At 37.1% G+C, this 19,327-nt stretch overlaps 1 protein-coding gene across 1 annotated transcript in view; it reads right to left on the reverse strand.

Moving 5' to 3' along the window:
• Positions 1-1,022: 1,022 nt before the first annotated feature.
• LOC18440339 (Mitochondrial glycoprotein family protein) overlaps positions 1,023-19,327 on the reverse strand; it is a 38,678-nt gene continuing 20,373 nt past the window's right edge. Inside the window, exon 3 of the mRNA XM_011627323.3 lies at positions 1,023-1,531. Within this exon, the coding sequence (XP_011625625.1) occupies positions 1,360-1,531 (172 nt within the window). The 3' untranslated portion in view covers positions 1,023-1,359. The remainder of the gene's footprint in view (positions 1,532-19,327) is intronic.

Raw genomic sequence — 19,327 nt, forward strand, 5'->3', positions numbered from 1 at the left:
GATTAGCTACGAAGGTATTTGAAATACTGCCACAAAGACTATTGCAAATAAACCCTCCACCAGATTGATTGGATCTACTACCACCATGCTTATCTATATCAACATCTAATTTGTATATCTCCAAGTTTACAAAATCCCAATTCAAACCAAACATAGTTTTCTAGAATTAACCGATAACCTCATTCTCTATTATCAAGTACTCGAATCTCCATCTTCCATAGTCCAAAATTAAAAATTTTCAGTTCTGATTCAACTTGCAGTTGTCAAATCCAGTAATGTTTCAAATCATCAAACTTGTGATCAATTTCGAAAACCAAAATAAAGACTTCGAGCTCTTTAGAGCATATATACTATATGCTCGAATCAATAATTAACCATTCAGATCATTTTTTGAGCTTCAAATCTCCATTTGCCCCAATATTTTAAAACAAAATTAAAAAAAATTATAATCCTGCGAAAGAACAACGAAGAGGGATTTGGTTCAAACAAATCCACTGACAAATGAGAAGGTTTGGATCAAATAAATCCCCCAAGTTTTCGCCGTGGAATTATAATATCACCTACTCTTCTCCCTTATAATATTTCGAATACATCTCAAAATTATCACCTTCACCTTCAAAGTCACCCAAGTTGTTAGCAAAGTGGCTCCAATAGCCAAAACTTCATGCTTTTAGGTGCCCCTAGCCATCCAATATAAATAGATTGTCACATCAGATGGATGATAGTACTCTTGTGACATCGTCATCATCATCATCCAAGCTTTATCCCAATTATTTGGGGTCACCTAATGGTACTGACAATGTCACATGAAGGTGGAGAGCAAATGGATACCAGCTTAACCAGGTAATGCATCTCTACCATTCAAATGCATGTGTAAGAGAGAGAGAGGCCCTTACTGATTTGTGCACCAAAAAAAACCAGTATCTCTTCAAAGAGAATATTGTTTCGTGGGGCACAGAGAGGGATAAAGGCCCTTGTTACGTGCTAATAAAAACAGCCAAAAAGACGAAAGAAAACTAATCTGTCTTAACCAATGGAAACTTAAATCATTTCATTAACTTCCAGCTTGTTGGTATCAATGATAAAGAAGCACAACGGTTGCCACCATTCAAGCTTGTTTCCGTATTTTTATTCCAAAAGATTAAGCCAGTTGGTGAAGAAAAGAAAACCTATATTTCCTACTTTTGAGCATTCTGATGAAGAAATAAAAGACTTGAGAAAACTGCAGTAATCTTCCTCACTTGCCCAACTGCATTTGAAATGTCATCCAATTGCAAAAAGAGCACTGAACTATAACAACCATCCCAAAGGAGTAGTCTCAGCCAAGGAAAAAAGTCGGACCCTCTATGGGATTGTTTTCTAACTTTCTGTATTATTCTTAAGAATGGATTCGATTCTTTGCAGCCAATTCACATACTGACTTTGCTCCTTGTTACGCAACTGCAGTAAAAGGAAATTTGTAAACTCCACATCAATCCCTCTAGCTGTCAAGTATTCTTTGAATGCTTCCTGTAGCTGGGGGTCCAAGGTGCTGCACAGATTAGAAACCAAAGCCTGAGGAGCACAAACAAGACCTGAAACAACATAAAAATAAGAGGAATGGGCTGGCCCTACGCCTGGATGGTCAGGTTGGCAGAGCCACAACTTGACATCAAGGGTTCCATTCCTACGTTGTTAACATGTCCCCCCAAAAAAAAGGACTTTTGTTTCAAAGGAAAAAATAAACACATAAGGGCTTATTGGCTAAATGAAAGCTGTTATCTCCAAAATACGGTTTTTAGCTGTGTGAAAGATAAAAAAGGGCATGGGCTTCACAAGTTGTGTGTGTGTGCACGTAAGCATGTTTGGACTTGTGATTCAAAAGATTCCAGAAAAAGTCAATATTTAGGTAATTTGTTATCCTGGTTTTCAATGCAGTTTATCTTTCAAAAAAAAAAAACAATTGGAGTATGGGAGAAGCTTCCAAACTAGTGAATTTATATGGTTTCACTTAATTTACATTTTAGTGACATATTTTGAAGAGATTAAAAGACTTTATAAAGAATCAGGTAATGAAAAATGAAAAATGAAAAATGAAAAAGAAAATCCACATGCATTTCAAAGCAAACAAAGGATGAGGATTTCTCAGTAAGGCAGGTTGAATCTCTATCCAGTTGCAGGCCCATATACAGGCAAGACGACATCATAAAACTTCATCCAAAAGATCAAATAATGCCTGTTACTATTCACTCAACTGTGAAGAAAACGTTGTGGCTACTTTCTGGACACTCTCCACTAGATTATATACCAAAAGCACAAAGTGTATCTAAATCATACAAAATAATGCATGATCTAAACATATAAGATGGAAGTGGCCATGTGTCAATCCTCCAAAACTAAGAAGGATACCCACGATACAACCCCTTATGATGAAGGAAAAGCTATTGGAAGTATTATCTAAAATTTGATTTCTAACTATTGAATTGCACAGGGGCCTTTTACCATATGGCAGGAAGCTTTTTAGATTTTTCACGGAGAACATGGTTGATGACTTGGTGACCTCAAACTGAGTCAACTCACAGAGTCGAATGGTTAACAAAGAAAAAACTCGTCGAGTTCATTAAATTTCTGTGTGCAGAATTGCAAAACACTAAGTGTTTGTTGCGTCAACTGAACCCAGCTTGTGGTCAAATCAAAGTGCTAGAGCATTAAAAGGGGCATGCTCTTGTTGAATCAACACAGAAAATTACCATCATCATTATCATCTCATCAGAACCTTTTCCCAACTATTTGGGTTCGGTTAACACAGAAAATTATAAATAATGAAAACCTCATACACATTTGAATCTTTAAATTATAAAAAAAATCAAGTTGATTGGTAAAACCATACCAACTTAGAAAATGATACCATGACCTAAGTTGTTGAAAGCTGGAACTGAAAATGTAAATCAATCCGAATGTTTATCATCCGTCTTTTGTGCTACATTGATGCAAATGCGAACAAACAAAGAAAATAACTCTGATACTCTGATTGAAAGTAGAAAAGCCAACAAGCTTAGCTTCAATGGCTCTGCAAATTCAATAGAATTCTCAAAGAAAGACATTGTGAAACAATAATTAACTGAGTAAAAAACCTAGCACAACCCCTATTGAGACTTTATTTGGACACCTTAACCCTAATTCTAATGAAATCAGAAATTCTATTAAAAAATGAAACAGAATCCGGCAGTTTTGTCCTCCAGAAAATATAGCAAGACAAAATTCATCCTAAAAGAAAAACCTAAAACATACCATAACTTCAAACAACCATAACCTCTCATTCCAGTGTCAGAATGAATATTGTGACTGCATTCTGTAAGGGGAATTGACTGCTCTATGGCAATGAAACCCACTTCATGGCAACGCTGCTATCCCTAGCTGAGCAGCATTCTGCCTCTAGCTCCAAATGATGAGATGAGATAGATTCACAAGAATCTTAACATTGACATCATGCATCATCAAGATCTTCATTTGTTTCTAAGAAGAAGGGAGTGATTGAGAGCACAGCCAAAATCTGTTGCTCATCATTCAAAATATTCCCAACAGCGCTCAGTTCACAAATTATTTGTAACATTTTTTTCAAATGCTCCGTCATGGTGACATTTGGCAGCATGTTATAAGTTTTGAATGGCATTGTGAGTGCATGCTTCCTAGTAACTATGGTACCAACAGACATGCCTTTGGCTGTCAAATAGGTCTCATATTGCCCAATTAGGTCATTATGTATGCTACTCAATAAAGTGAAACATGCCCAACGGTCCCTCTTGAGCCACATCTGGCATGCCTCTAAATCACGATGCAGCTGGGCTGAGTTACCTTCTTCAGGGGGGTCCATTCTGGAGGTCTAGTGTTCCAGCACACCCTGCTCATCAAATACTTGATTTTTCTATGCCATATAGCATAATTATTACCATCCAGCATTTCCCCTATAAGGAGGACGGGAATCACATTTCGAGGCCACGACACTCTTTTCATATTCCTCCAAGATATAGCCGGTCACTTAGTGATCATGAGTGCCCTTATTGACCCTGTGACTATCAAGAAGTGGAGACTTGATATTGCTACTTTAATATGCTAACCCATTGTCATGTATGATTCGGCCGGGCTAAGGGCAAGGCTAGGAAAGCAGTTAGGTCAAAATAGAATGACAGTAGGGCTAGGGAAAGACCAACGACATCACACTCCAATTGGTACCTAGAGACATCAGCGTATTCTATGATGTTCATCAACTATACAACGACGTAAAGTTTTATCTTGGATGTTCTTTTGCAAAATGTTTTTGAAAACTCGAATAATATAATATAATATGTTTGCGTGTTAGTTTTATTATGGAAAAACATAATATATTCTCTCTGTAGAGATGTAGTTGCTCCTTAGGTTCACGATTCATTTCCCTGTAGAGTGTAAGAAGAGCAATTTCTCGCATCCCAACATGTTCCCACCCACTGCAGGACGAGTGGGAGATGTATGTTTTTGGTGGGATCAATCCCTTTGTGGGAGGGAGGATATTTTAGAATTTTTTGGGCTTTGACTAATGAGATAAGGAGATATGAGAAACGGAGAGATATTTTGGACAATCACAAAATCTAAAATATCTTGGGAGTTGTTGACTTTTAGATAAGTGACAACCCCTTCAAATGGGTGGTCACTTCCATAAAAAAAAGGTGTAAAGAGAGATGTGTTGGGGATTCTATCACGTGACACTCTCTCTCCCTCTCATAAAGTAAGTTTTCTCTCTCTAGAAAATAAGCTCCCATCACGACCATAAGATCTCTTGAGCCACCTTCATCGAACAGCTCAAGGGATATGAATTGTGTATACTCTAACTTTCGATTCTAATAATCAAAAGTCAGGCTAAGGTTGAAATATCAAACTTTCGAATCGAAGGAGCCTCGTTAAAAAAGGGTGAAAACAGAAGAAAAACAAATCGAATCAACCGCATGGGAGGAATCCAAAAAGGCATGTGATTTCTATCAGATCCAGTTTCTTTTAGTATTTCTGTTGCTTTCTGGATTCAACCTAGAATCAAAACATTAGGATGAATCTAAAAAGCAGCAGAAACATAAAAAGTAGCAAATCAGACAAAAATCACATACCTTTTTGGATTTCGATTGCGGCTGATACATTCTTTTCCTATTTTCCTTTTTATACATGTCTCCTTTGGATCGAGAGTTCAATGTTGCAACTCTAGGCAAGTTTTTTATTACTAGAATCGAAAGTTAGAGTATACAAAGTTCAAATCCCCCGAGCTGCTTGATGGAGGTGGCCCGAGAGATCTCATGTTGGTGTATGGGGACTTATTTTCTGGAGAGAGAAATTATAAGAGAAAGGGAGAAGATAGTGAGGAGAGAGAGTCAAGTGAGGAATCTCCTACATATCTCTTTACACCCCTTTTTTATAAAAGTAGTCTCCCGTTTCAAGGGGTTACTACTTATCTAAAAGTGAATAAACCCCAAGATATTTTGGATTTTGTAAGTATCCAAAATATTCTTCTCGTTCTCATCTCTCCTTATCTCATTAGTCAAAACCCCAAAATTTTCAAAATACCCTCCCACCCACAAGGTGAAAGACCCCACCAAAAAACTATCTCTCACTCATCCCACAATGGGTGGGAACATGTAGGGATCTGATAACAAGTTATTTGATAGAGGTGGCTCAAGAGGTCTCACGTTGGTGTATGGGGACTTATTTTCTAAAGAAAGAAATTATAGGAGGGAGAGAGAAGATAAAGAGGAGAGAGAGTCAAGTGAGGAATCTCCGCATCTCTTTCTACACCCGCTTTTTATAAAAGTAGTCTCCCCTTTCAAGGGATTATTGTTTATCTAAAAGTCAACAACTCTCAACATATTTTCAATTTTGTGGTTATCCAAAATATTCCTCTCGTTCTCATCTCTCCTTATCTCATTAGTTAAAGCCCCAAAATTTCCAAAATACCCTTCCACCCACAAAAGGGAGGACCCCACCAAAAACTAATATTTCTCACTCATCTCGCAGTGGATTGGAACAAGTCGAGATGTGAAAAACTCTCTCATACACTATGGGAAATGAACTGTGAGACTTTAATGAGCATCTATATCTCTAGAGAGAGAATCATATTGAGTTTTCTATCAAAAACTAATATGGAACACTTCTTCTCCCTAAAAAAAAGTGCTTCAGCATACCCAAGACCCACTTGGCCACATTAGATTATCTCAACTAATCCCTCAAGAGCTCTCTATGCTCAGGAAACTACTCAACCGTTACATGAAACTCCCACTTAGCTCATTTGATAAAACATCATTCTCATGCAAGCCAAGAAATTGAATTGCAAAAATATTGTTTACATTAAATAACTTTTCGAAAATATTTTCAAACGAACACCTAGCATAAAAACTCCAAGTCGTTGATTATCTAATGAGCATTCATAAATTACATTTATCACTCTAGATACAAATCAAAATGTGTTGCCAATGGTCTTCCCCTAGCCCTACTATTATTCCATTTTGACTTAACTGATTTTTTAACTCTGGCCCTAACCCAGACGAATCATACATGACCATGGGAGAGCACACCAAAGTAACAACTTCAAATCTTCACTTCCTAAAATAGTCATAGGGTCAATAAAGGCACTCAGGATCTCTATGTGACTAGCTATATCTGGCACTATGTAATAGGGAACAAGGATCAACCTATATACACCTACCTATATGGTAGTAGCGGTCTCGTTAACCATGTGTGATATGAGTCACATGCTACAATGTAAATTATAAACAATACTAAGATCCATGTCAGATTTACACCATGCAGGTCTTAGTTCAGACACAACCATGCATCCCATGTGCCCTTGGGTCGTATCCAAGCAACTAATCTGAACATCCCCGATGCTCACACATGGCTATCATATAGGCTACATGATCCGGTGGGACGACATACTCATATGGATCATGTTGATTCCTAACTATAGAATCTCATCTCGTCCCAGACATTGAGGGTGATCAACGTCATGCGACACAGCAGACCAAGCCTGCCGACGTCATATGTAACAATGAACAAGCATCCAACACACAATTCTAAATGTGCAATCGAACTATGTGCGAGTTTTGAACAAACCTTAGTACGATAAATTACTCAAATGAATGGTAAATCAAAAACAACATCCATGTTCTAAACGCGTCAGACAATAATGAAGGTGCAAAAAACCAGTAAGGAACACCTAGGTCCCAATCCCTCGACATGAGTTCTATACTTCTCTCTATAACTATAGGCTCAATCGCTGGGTCTGCTAGTGGGATTACATGTCATGACTGTCTATTTGCTCTCAATAACACCTCGCATATAGTGATGTCCAATCTATACATGCTATGTCTTCCTGTGATACTTGGCATCCTTACGAAAGCTTGTGCCGCTGTGTTATCACCAAAACACACTCATAGGCTCTCCAACACTCACTATGATACCTAGCTTTAGAGGTTCCTGATGAGCCATATGCCCTCCCGCAATGCTACACATCAATCCATATACTCTACTTCCATATTGGACATGCCAATCATGTCTTCTAACTTATTTCTCTAAGAAACCGCTACCACTATTGGAGTGGACACATTCCTAATGTCAACCATCAATAATCTAGAACACCATCCAATTAGACTTATTCTATCCACATGGTGGGGATGATATCCCAAAAAGACACATGAGTAGCCTATGTTCTCTGGAGATATCAGAGTGTCAAGTTCACGGCCTGCCAATGTTTCAAACCTGGATTACCCTAGTAGCGACTTGACAAGCCTTACAACACATCCCGTCGCATTCATAATATGGCATTCATAAGAGTGCCTATTATGCAGACATGTAGTACACATCATCTTTTCACATATTAGTCTCCTTTTATAGATAGGGATTCAAACTAAGCACATAACTTTTCTCTTGGCCAGAGTATCGATGGGCCCTTCATCATGCATTGTAAATCCTTCTAAGATTTTCCTAATGTAAATAAATTACTTAAGAAGCCTCTTTGAATGATTGTGATTAAGGGATGAGCAACAGATTTTAGCTGTGCTCCAGTCATTCCCTTCTTCTTGGTAACAAATGAAGATCTTGATGATGTATGATGTCAATGTTAAAACTCTTGCGGATCTATCTCATCATTAGAAGTTAGAAGCTGAATGCCGATCTGCTAGTGATAGCGGCGTTGCCATGATTGCTAGACCTAATAAGCCCAAGGGTGGTAAGAAATCCAAGGGCCTAAGCATAGAGCTCCACCCAAGAAAGACCGAGAAAGCTGAGGATACCAAGCGTAACCAGAAGTGGGGTAAGAGTGCTCCAAGGGTCAAATCTGCCCCGACTTTCTTTCACTACGAGAAGACCGTCCACTTCGTTCATGAGTTCACTAAGCTGAAGAAGGCACGAGCCTATCCTTTTTTGTTTTTGCTAGTATATGCAGATAGGTGGCAGTCGCTCATTCACTGTCTAATTATAGATTGAAGAGCGATAAAATACATAGCAAGGGATGACTGCGGGTGTTGTAGGGTATTTTTCGACACTTGCATCCCCGATGCCAATAAAGAGGAAGCCAGTCGCAACCTAGGACTACGGGTACTAAAGCGCCTATGGACTAAAGCGCCCATGGACTATGAAAGCACAGGTCAAATAAACCCTGATTTTTTAATTTCGAAAGGTGTCAGATTGGTCTCAAAAAGCATGTGAGGGTGACATTTGACGCCTTAAGGACACCCGACATGTTTCGTGGAGATCCGACAAGGTTAAAGCAGAACATACAAAAACTTAGTTCTCAATTCCAGTTCTTAACATGCTGAAAATTTGCCTCATAACTACAACCTTATTATCAGGGTCTCAGATGAGTATCAGACTGCTTCCATTGGATTCAAAAGGTCTGAAAACACTTAGATATCAAATTTCAACTCATTTGGACGCTTTTGAACCATTTTAGAGCCAACTTACCAAAAAAAGGTAAGGTTTTATACTATTCTGGTGCAGCTTCGATCAGCCAGCTTTCAGGTTCCAGAAATGGAAACGGTGCTATGTGAGCTAGGGATTATCTTCTAAGGGTCATAACTTCTCCATTTTAAGCCTGATCAAGCCCAAATATCTGAGGGTTCTTCATCTCGTCAACGTGCACGGTTTGATATATGACACGACTCATGACAAGGCCCAACCAACTTGGTGACTCTACTGGGGACATCGCTACCCCATCGTCGGCCTGGTTTGCTTGCTAAGCATTCTGCTCACTACACACACATGGCTTCGGGGTTGTTGAAACCCTATGTTCAAGTTGGGGATTTCATAACCCCCACTCAACAACCGAAGGATGCCAATGGGCTGGGTCGTCGGGCCAATTAAGGGCCCAACATATCCCATTCTCTCCCCCTCTCCTCATTTCCCCCATGTACGGGCCGAGCCGGGCCTCCGGCCAGAGCCCGAGCCCGCTCTCTCTCCCCCTCTCGCATGAACCTCCTTCTCTCTCTCACACCTCTATCTCGTGAGAAGAGAGAGAGGCGTGAGGAGAGAGAGAGAGAGCACACATGAGAGGGAGGGAGAGAGAAAGAGAGTGGGCTCAGGCTTGAGCCAAAGGCTCGGCTCAGCCCATTAAGAGAGGGAGAGAGAAGGAGATGCACACGAGAGGGGGAGAGAGCGTGCGAGAAGAGAGATCAGGCTCAGGCCGAAGGCCCGTACATGAGGGAAGAGAGTAGAGGGGGAGAAAGTGTATGGTCCGTTGGGCCCTTAATGGGCTCAGCAGCATGGCCCGTGGGCCTCCTTCGGTTGTCGAGTGGGGCCCTTCCCACTAGTTCGAATTTTCTGAACACATTGGAGCTGGTCTCGTGCGATTCCGACGTCGCTTGCCTGTAGTTGACGATTTTGCCCCTCTAATTTTTGCTCAAAGGGCTGCTCCCAAGGGTAAAAATATCTTTTTGACTTGCCCCTCTCATTAAAAGGCCCTCATCTTTCATTCAAATGACCATTTTTGGCCATGAACTAAGCTGGAATTGGAGGTTTGTAAGGAGTTATAGGAGATATGTGAAATGTCACCGTTTACAAAAGGTATAAAAGAGTGTCAGAGGCTTCATTTTCAACCATTCTCACTCATTTTTGAGTTTTTAGTGGGACAAAATAGGAGAGCCTTTTGTAGAGTGAGAAAGTGGGTGGTATGGAGTTTCAAATGGCTTTTTGAGAGTGGAAGGCTTGATGGCGGGCATGTCTGGAGCACCCGGCTTTGGTCAGTTTTTATGCTTTCCGAGTATTTTTAATGCCTTTTAAGCACTTTTCATGCTATTTTGAGCATTTTTGCATGGATTCCATCTTGATAGAAGGGGGCTCTGCTAGGGTTCGTCTGGCTTGGGTACATCCCACAGTTCAGTTCTTCAAGTATCCCCCGAGGTGCCTTCTATTAACCAAGCACCATTATGTCAAAAGTGTTGTTTTTAGGAGAGATGTTGCCAAATTTTTGCTAGTCCCACACTCTTTTTTTCCCTCTAGTAAGCTCATCGTGCACATGTTGGTTATATGAACATTCATGGCCATAAAGCCAATAGTCTTACGCTCTGTGGGAGTTAAAGAGAGACTGAGGTGCTTGGCGCACTGAGGCCCAGATTCATACACTTCGAGTATTTGAAGCATTGACAGTATACATTTTGAGAGTGTGAACGCTCAGGGAGGTGTGAGGGTCACCTCCTAGTCAAGACTATATTAATTACAATGCCTTAAAGTTGATGTGATAAGTCAAGGCTTAGAGAATCCAATCAAGAATAATAGAACCCGAGTATTTGAAAGAGTATTCGCCCTGTATGAAATGGTCGGCTCATGGGACATGAGCCCGTATCATGACACGAGACCATTCCATGGCATGTGCACCCACAGTCGTATGGAAAAGCCACTCTTTTACAATATTATCCAACTTAAAAGAGCTAGTGTACATGTGCTTTGAGAGGACCCCTATATTTAAGTAGAAACATGTCCCACAGATGTACACCAGTAATCTATTGAACCTCCAGTGACAAGAAGCCCTGGCTCAACGACTTTGACATAACCAATTATGTGTCTCTGTCATAGACTGTGGAGCATAAGTCCATTGGGTTGGCTTGAGACACCGGTGGAACGTCATTCGGGTTAGCCCAATGGAAGATTCTGACTAGTGTTATAAGTCTAGATATCTCATTTACCTTTAGCCCATATTAATCTAAAATTGATGAGCAAATAATTCATATCAATGAGAAATTGTCTAATAATGTTGAGAAATCATTTAGAGAATTTTTGGGATTTTTGGATAACTTTTTAGTTTTTTGTAACGATAAAAATATGATTTTCAAATTTGTTTGACATAAATACCAAACAATGACATTCTATGGGGATGCCACATGGATCCCAAGTGGCCATAAGGATGCCACGTGGCACCCGCTCCTCCTCACTCGTGGATGACATCATGCTGATGTCATATCCATGCGGGGGCCTATTTGTCAATAATTATTTTGTTGGTATCATGTTATAACATGCTATCTTGTTATTTAAAGTGTTATATATTGTTTTGACTTAAGTTTGATTTAAATCACATGCCTTTTTTTTGCTCATATGTGTCATTTTTGGCATGTGTGAAGTCATGAGACTTTGAGAATTAACTTAATTCATATTATTATCCACATATGATTTTGTAGCATGTGGGTATATCTTATGTGGCACCACCTTATGGGCTTGACCCATGTGAAACTTTAGTGTTATTAAAATCCTATTGGTGGTGTCATAAGATATTTTATTCACATGTGTGGATATCTTATATTACCTTTATGTCCATGTCCTTGTATTTTATTGACTCTCACAAATTATTCAAAAACCATGCGCATAAGTGTAAACATGAATTTGAACTTAATGAAAAATAAAACATGGAGCTAAAGGCTTCAACGTAAAATGACTATAAACCTAGGTTTTAAGGAGTGAAAGGTGTCAAAAGCTCATCCATTGATCTTAGCGATAAAATATGGATGAGTGGCTTGGATAAAAGCCTCTCATGTGCCATTGATCTAAGGCATCAAAGATCAAGATCAAATCTTTATGATCTAAGTATAAAAGTAACTTATGGGACCAATTATAACCCTAACTTGAATATTCACTTCAAAGAGAGAGAGAGCTCCCTTGACAAAAAAGTGGCCACCCATGAGACTATCTTCTTCCTTAAGCTTTCATTTGAAACCTTTCCATGGAGTAGTCCCTCATTTATGTGATCAAGCCCATACTATTGCTTCATTAAGGTATTGATTTTTCTTTATATATTTTTAATTCCTACCTCATTTTTATTATCAAAGCTTGTTGTAATTCTTAATTTACAGCAGCTTTCATTATTTTTTATCATGAAAACTTGATATTTGAAGACTCCCAAAGTAATAGTGTAGTCCATACACATGGTATGTGTAAACTAGCTTGCTTACTCCATGATCTTGAGTAATTTCAAGTTGATTTTTTTTATATTATTTTTCTTGAATTTTTCCTTAGAATATAACTGATGAGAGGTTTATTTCATCATATTTGAGCATATGAAATAGTCCCTTAAGTTCCTTTTTTAATGTTGAAAAGTTTGTGTGGTCCCTTATGGACCACATAGTGTAGTTTCACCATAACTTCATTATTTTGTATAGTATCTTTCTCAAACTTTGAAGGGTTATTTTGATACATGTCTATCTCATGATTTGATCCCTCTTAAGTGAAATAAAGGTGATCATTTACTTCTTATTGGATTGATCTCCTTGTGTTATTATTATCATTCGTGCCTTAAAAAATGTAACAAAATTAAGTCCTCAAAAGGCCCTTTGGTGGCCCGAGTACAAAGGGTTCGAACCATGGTTTCCCTATGTATGTTTGCATGTTAATTTGATGTATTTACAGTTATTAATGGATTCATGATTGCTTAAATTGAGTATGTTGTGTGTATATTGAAATTGTTCTTTAATCTTGCGATATGAACTTTAATGCTATGCATTATCGTTTATAAGAATTGAAATTTTATCGAATTATTATGATCTAGTGCATGATGTGTATGAGACATTATGTATTGAGCTAATTGTATTTTTGAGTAAGGGATTTGTAAGGGACCTATAGCGGTTGAATTTTATTATTCAAATGTGTATAAACCATGTTTGTAGGCTGGAATATATGTATTATGGTTTTGTATTGAGATACTCATGCATTTAAACCCTTGAGTTTCTATACAATGGAATTTTTTTAAAAGATTGCATTTCTAGCCCATTGGTCTTATACCACCAGCAAATGGTATCAAACAAGGGCTCTAATATGGTCCCCTAGTCCTCCTATACTGTATATATTTTATTTTCAAATTGCATAAACGCTTGATCATGATTGTCATGATTTATATGCTTTGAATTTGAGAATTGCTAGTGTCATTGGCATGAAAACTGTGAATGAATATTTTTCAGAACTGTTGCATATTTGTGAGAGAATGGTAGGGCATTCAATACTTTATAAAAGAGAATAATATTTGCTAATATTTTGTGTTATTGAGTATATTTTCATATGGAAAAAGTCTCATGACCATATTGTGTATATTTTGAAAGTTATTGACTGTTTATTAAAGTATGCCAGATCTGAGAAAGACATTTCCAAGAACTTTATACCTTTCTCAATGGGGGTTTTGATCAATCAAAACTTATGGGAATGAGTTAGGACCACTTTGTACTTTTGAAGAATCGAGTCTAGTTTAAATGTACTTTTGGACTCATAGGAAAAATCCCTATATTTGGAAAGTTATGGTCGTTGTACTTGAGGGGTGTCATACTGTAATTTCTGCTATACAAAATAGAAATTGACCCTCTGAGAATCATGTTGTTTGATCCACTTCGGACCATTATTCAATGCTACATTCTAAATGAAAGTTGTCTAATTTTGAGTTTATTTTATCTGAGAACAAGTCTCATGATTAAGTGATGTGTAAATTTAAAGTTATGTCCATTGAATTGGACCGTACTCATCCTGGACAACTAGAAAAACATTATTTCCTATATTCAATGTATAAGAAGGGCATGGGTACCTTATATTTTCGTAATCCCACTATGAAGTATAAGTTGTTAAAAGTCCTTGTGAGTTCTTAGGGTGTTTTAGATCAGTGGGAGAGTTTTATAAACCCCACCGAATCGTGAGTGTTAAGTTTTAATACCCGATACACGAGTCTTGGTCTAGATCCGGGCTAATCCGGGATAGTGTGTGATGAAGTTGACAACAAGACTAACGACACATGTGGATGGATGAGACAATGATCATAGTTACAAAAAAGAAAAACAAAGGGTGAAACCAAATCACAGATCCAAGACAGGTATTGGCACATTATGACTTGGTCACTTTAAAATCATAAGGTTCTTTCTTCTTATGAGCATTATTTTAATATATTGAGAATTCATTTCTTAGAGAACAATCATTTTGGTTTTATGATAACATGTGAGTAATTATTGGTAAAATATCTTTGTATATTATGTGAGTTTAATAGAAGGCTTGAACTCGTCACATAAGCTATAAATTTGAATCAGGCCAAGACTTACATATTGAGATTTTGAATGCTTGTGTCTACTCTTATAAAAGCTTAAGACATATGGCATATGCTTAAGTAATTTGATTTTAGATATATGACCTATGATTCAAATTACCGATCCTATGGATATGACTAATTCAAGATATATGGCATGTGTAAGAATTGTATTTGTGATTGCTAGAGAATTATGAGATATGAGAAATGTTTATTATTTGTGAGTTGCTTCATGATCGGAGAACTCATGAGATATATCATAAATATGACATTGACTAGTCCTTATGGTGCCTCAAGGTGCATGCTTCATTATTTTGAGCTTTCCTAAATGATGAGATAATGTGATGTATTATATTATCATATTGTGAGTACTTAGTGATGCACGATCCTGTCATAATTCTTATGTGAATAAGTGAATGTGGTATTATGTTATGAATGGCATATGAGGATTATTACATGGCATGTCAGGCTCAATGGTCATAAAAAGGATTTTCATGTATGAGATAACATTTTCTTTTATAGTAGCATGTTTTTCACTATTTTGGAAATTGAGATCAATCGAACCAAAATGTATCTTAAGTATGGATTGTAATAATTAAGAAAATGTGAAGAAAGAATTTATCTTAACACTTGTTCTTCTAAACGAGGATTTCTATATTTAAAATTTTTTAGCATAGGAGGATGTTAGAAACCATAAAGGGGATTCTATCCCATTTTGTGCATTGCTACTTTGTATTGTCTTTCTATTAAAGAGTTATGACTATTCTAAACTCTATGCTTCTTCCATTTTGGACGATCACCCTTAAAGAGGTTCTTTTAACATTATGGTATGACCACATAACCGTGTGTCATAATAATTTGGAGTATCTGATAGTCAATCTTTGAATAAAGTCCTTTTTGAAATCTTTGAATTTTTACTTAAAAGTAAACTGCCTTCCAAGACATAAATTCAAGTTATTTTGAAAGGCAACCTTGTTGGTTTCAGTGGGAACATCTTTAGTAAGTTTAAATAGTAAAACCATACCATCCTCAAAGAGAGAACCTTGGTATTGATTTTCGAAATACTTATATCTCAAATTAATTTCACTTATGAGAAAGTTGGAAGAGGCATTGAATTAGAATGATTTGTAAATAAAAACCGAAATGAGTGTTTGTCCTCTTATTTGAAAATTGATCATTTTATGAACCCATTGGCCATTTTCTTCCGCTGCATTATAAGTATTATTGTTTTCATTTAGTGCCACAATGAGAAGTTTTAAGTCACTTAGAGACATGTCACTTGTTAGAGTTGTGACGAGGCATATCTTTGATAGACTTTTGAATTTTCAATGATTAATTTTGTGACATTATGGTAATAGATCATCACTTGTCTACACATGCATTTCATGCCATGGTGATCATATGCACTCACTTTCACATAGATGATTCACTAGATAGCTTCTACCGATCTCTAAAAGGCTAGTAGGCCTTGTAGTGGAGTACGCATAAGCCACTTGAAAATGTTTTTAATAGCTTGTGAGACCTTATGTAGAGCTGCATATTTATATGTGGATTATGATACGATTATATAATGTTACGGACACCTCATTTTGTGGGCTAGCCACACTGATAGTGACTATCTATGCATGGACCATATGCATATGACTTAATGCAATTGGTTGTTTATCATGAGATAATTTGTGAAATTAAATGTGAGAGAAATCCAATAAACTTTGATAAATCCCACATTACATGAGATATTGTTCTAATTGATTTGAACTTATAATGTGCTTGGTCACTCGGACATGTATAATTGAACCTCTCTTGATCTTGGGATTGGATCTAATTAATAGGTTCATGATGGCACCTGCTAGCCATCTAATCCAAGAGATTGAATGTATTGAATGGTGAAATACTTGAAAGTCCAAGCACTACTCTCACACCTTGGTTTTGAATGGATAAGGTACCAGTTCGTGACTAAGGAAACTTTGCGAACAATGCATGAGATTAAAGCATGATTTAATAAACTTTTGTTCGAGTACAAATCCATATTACTTGAGAATTGATATGTACATAGACTTGTGAACTTTTGAGCACATGAATAAATGTTGAGAGAGCAAGTAAGAAGATAGATGTGAACATATGTATATATCAACGTTTATGAACATAATTTGTCATGAACATGCACATAAAAGTCTGTATAAACGTGATTAGGAAACCTGAGAATACATAGGAGATACATAAAACTGGTGATGGGGAGACTATAGCACGTAACATATATCTTGTTAACCATTCTACCAATAAAAGTACCGTACTCTTTGTCATGTCATATGTTCTCATATTTATTTTCCTTAAGGGATACCCATTGCATTATTAGAATATGTGATTGTTAAAGATGATCATTACTTCTGCAATTAGCACCTAATAGATTAGTATATCAAGCATTGGCATAAGTATGAGGTGAAATGTTGACACATAAACTACATGATATTTGAATGTGGATGAAGGAGATCGAACATGACATTTAAATTGTAATTTGTGGTTTATGTGACATACACCTTACATAGAAAGAGTTCATGACAATTTGCTTTGAAGAGTGCATATGTTTGACCACCCTTGCCTTTATTAGTTCATGACTATTGATTATGTTAATAGACCATATTGATTGACTACACTTGTGAAGCATGCAATGGTTTACGATTGTGCATGATATGAGATTGAGAAAGGCAACTTGGTTGTTGATACTTGCTCCATTGCTTGATATGAGTATTGCATTTATGATAGAGACTGGATGTTTTAAATTATTTCATTGTGTATAAGAATGAGGGAGGGAATCGTTTATAAAGCCTCAAAAGGCCAAGTGGGAGAATGTTGGTTATGAGGACATTCAAGGCCTTAAAACCAATAGTCTTACGTTCAGTGGGAGTTTGAGAGAGACTGAATCTGGGAGCTTGGCTCACTGTGGTCCAGATTCATATACCTCGAGTATTTGAGGCATTGAGAGTATACGTTTTGAGAGTGTGAACTCTCAAGGAGGTGTAAGGGTCACCTCCCAGTCAGGACTATAGATGTGATAAGCCAGGGCTTGAAGAATCCAATCAAGAATAATAGAAACCCAGTATTTGGAAGAGTATTCGCCCTGTATAGAAAGGTCAGCTCATGGGACATGAGCTCGTATCCTAACACGAGACCAATCCATGGCATGTGCACCTACAATCATATGGGTAAGCCACTCTTTTATAATATTATCAGACTTAGAAGAGCTAGTGCACATGTGCTTTGAGAGGACCCCTGTATTTAAGTAGAAACATGCCCCACAGGGGTGCACCAGTAATCCATTGAACCCCCACTAACGAGAAGCTTTGGCTCAATGATTTTGATGTGACCAATTATGTGTCCCTGCCATAGACTGTGGAGCACAAGTCCATTGGATTAGCTTGAGACACAAGTAGAACGTCATTCGGGTCAGCCTAATGGAAGACTCCGATTAATGTTATAAGTCTAGAGATCTCATTTACCTTTGACCCATATTAATCTAAAATTGTTGAGAAAATACTGTATATTGATAGGAAATTGTATAATAATGTTGAAAAATCATTTAGAGAATTTTTGGGATTTTTAGAGAATTTTTCAATTTTTATTAAACAATAAAAATATGATTTTCAAATTTGCTTGACATAAATGCCAAACAAGGACATTCTATGAGGATGCCACATGGATCCCAAGTGGCTATAGGAATGACACGTGGCACCCCCCACCTCCCCAATTGTGGATGACATCATGATGATGTCATATCCATGTGGGGACCTATTTGTCATTAATTCTTTTGTTAGTATTATGTTATAACTGTTATCTTGTTATTTAAAGTGTTATATATTGTTATGACTTAAGTTTGATTTAAGTCACCTGTTTTTTTTTTTGCTCATATATTGTCTTTTTTGGCATGTGTGAAGTCATGGGATTTTGAAAATTAATTTAATTCATATTATTATCCACATATGATTTTGTAGCATGTGGGTATATCTTATGTGGCACCACCTTATGGGCTTGACCCATGTGAAACTTTAGAGTTGTTAAAATCCTATTAGTGGTGTCATAAGATATTTTATTCACATATGTGGATGTCTCATATTACCATTATGTCCATGTCCTTGTATTTTATTGACTCTCACAAATTATTCAAAACCATGAATATAAGTGTAAACATGAATTTGAACTTAATGGAAAATAAAACATGGAGCTAAGGGCTTCAACGTAAAATGACTATAAACCTAGGTTTTAAGGAGTGAAGGGTGTCAAAAGCTCATCCATTGATCTTGGTAATAAGATATGAATGAGTGGTTTGGATAAAAGCCTCTCATGTGCCATTGATCTAAGGCATCAAAGATCAAGATCAAATCCATCTTTATGATCTAAGTATAAATGTAACTTATGGGATCACTTATAACCCTAACTTGAATATTCACTTCAAAGAGAGAGAGAGCCCGCTTGACAAAAATATGGTCACCTATGAGACTATCTTCTTCCTTAAGCTTTCATTTGAAACCCTTCCATGGAGTAGTCCCTCATTTATGTGATCAAGCCCATACTATTGCTTTATTAAGGTATTGATATTTCTTTATATATTTTTAATTCCTACCTCATTTTTATTATCAAAGCTTGTCGTAATTCTTAATTTACAGCAGCTTTCATTATTTTTGGTCATGAAAACTTGATATTTGAAGAGTCCCTATGTGTAGACTAGTTTGCTTACTCCATGATCTTGAATAGTTTCAACTTAATTTTCTTGATCGTATTTTTCTAGAATTTTTATTGAGA

Source organism: Amborella trichopoda, chromosome 1 (assembly GCF_054954075.1).
Source record: "Amborella trichopoda isolate Santa Cruz 75 chromosome 1, AtrichopodaSantaCruz75HAP2 v2.0, whole genome shotgun sequence".
NCBI lineage: Eukaryota > Viridiplantae > Streptophyta > Magnoliopsida > Amborellales > Amborellaceae > Amborella > Amborella trichopoda.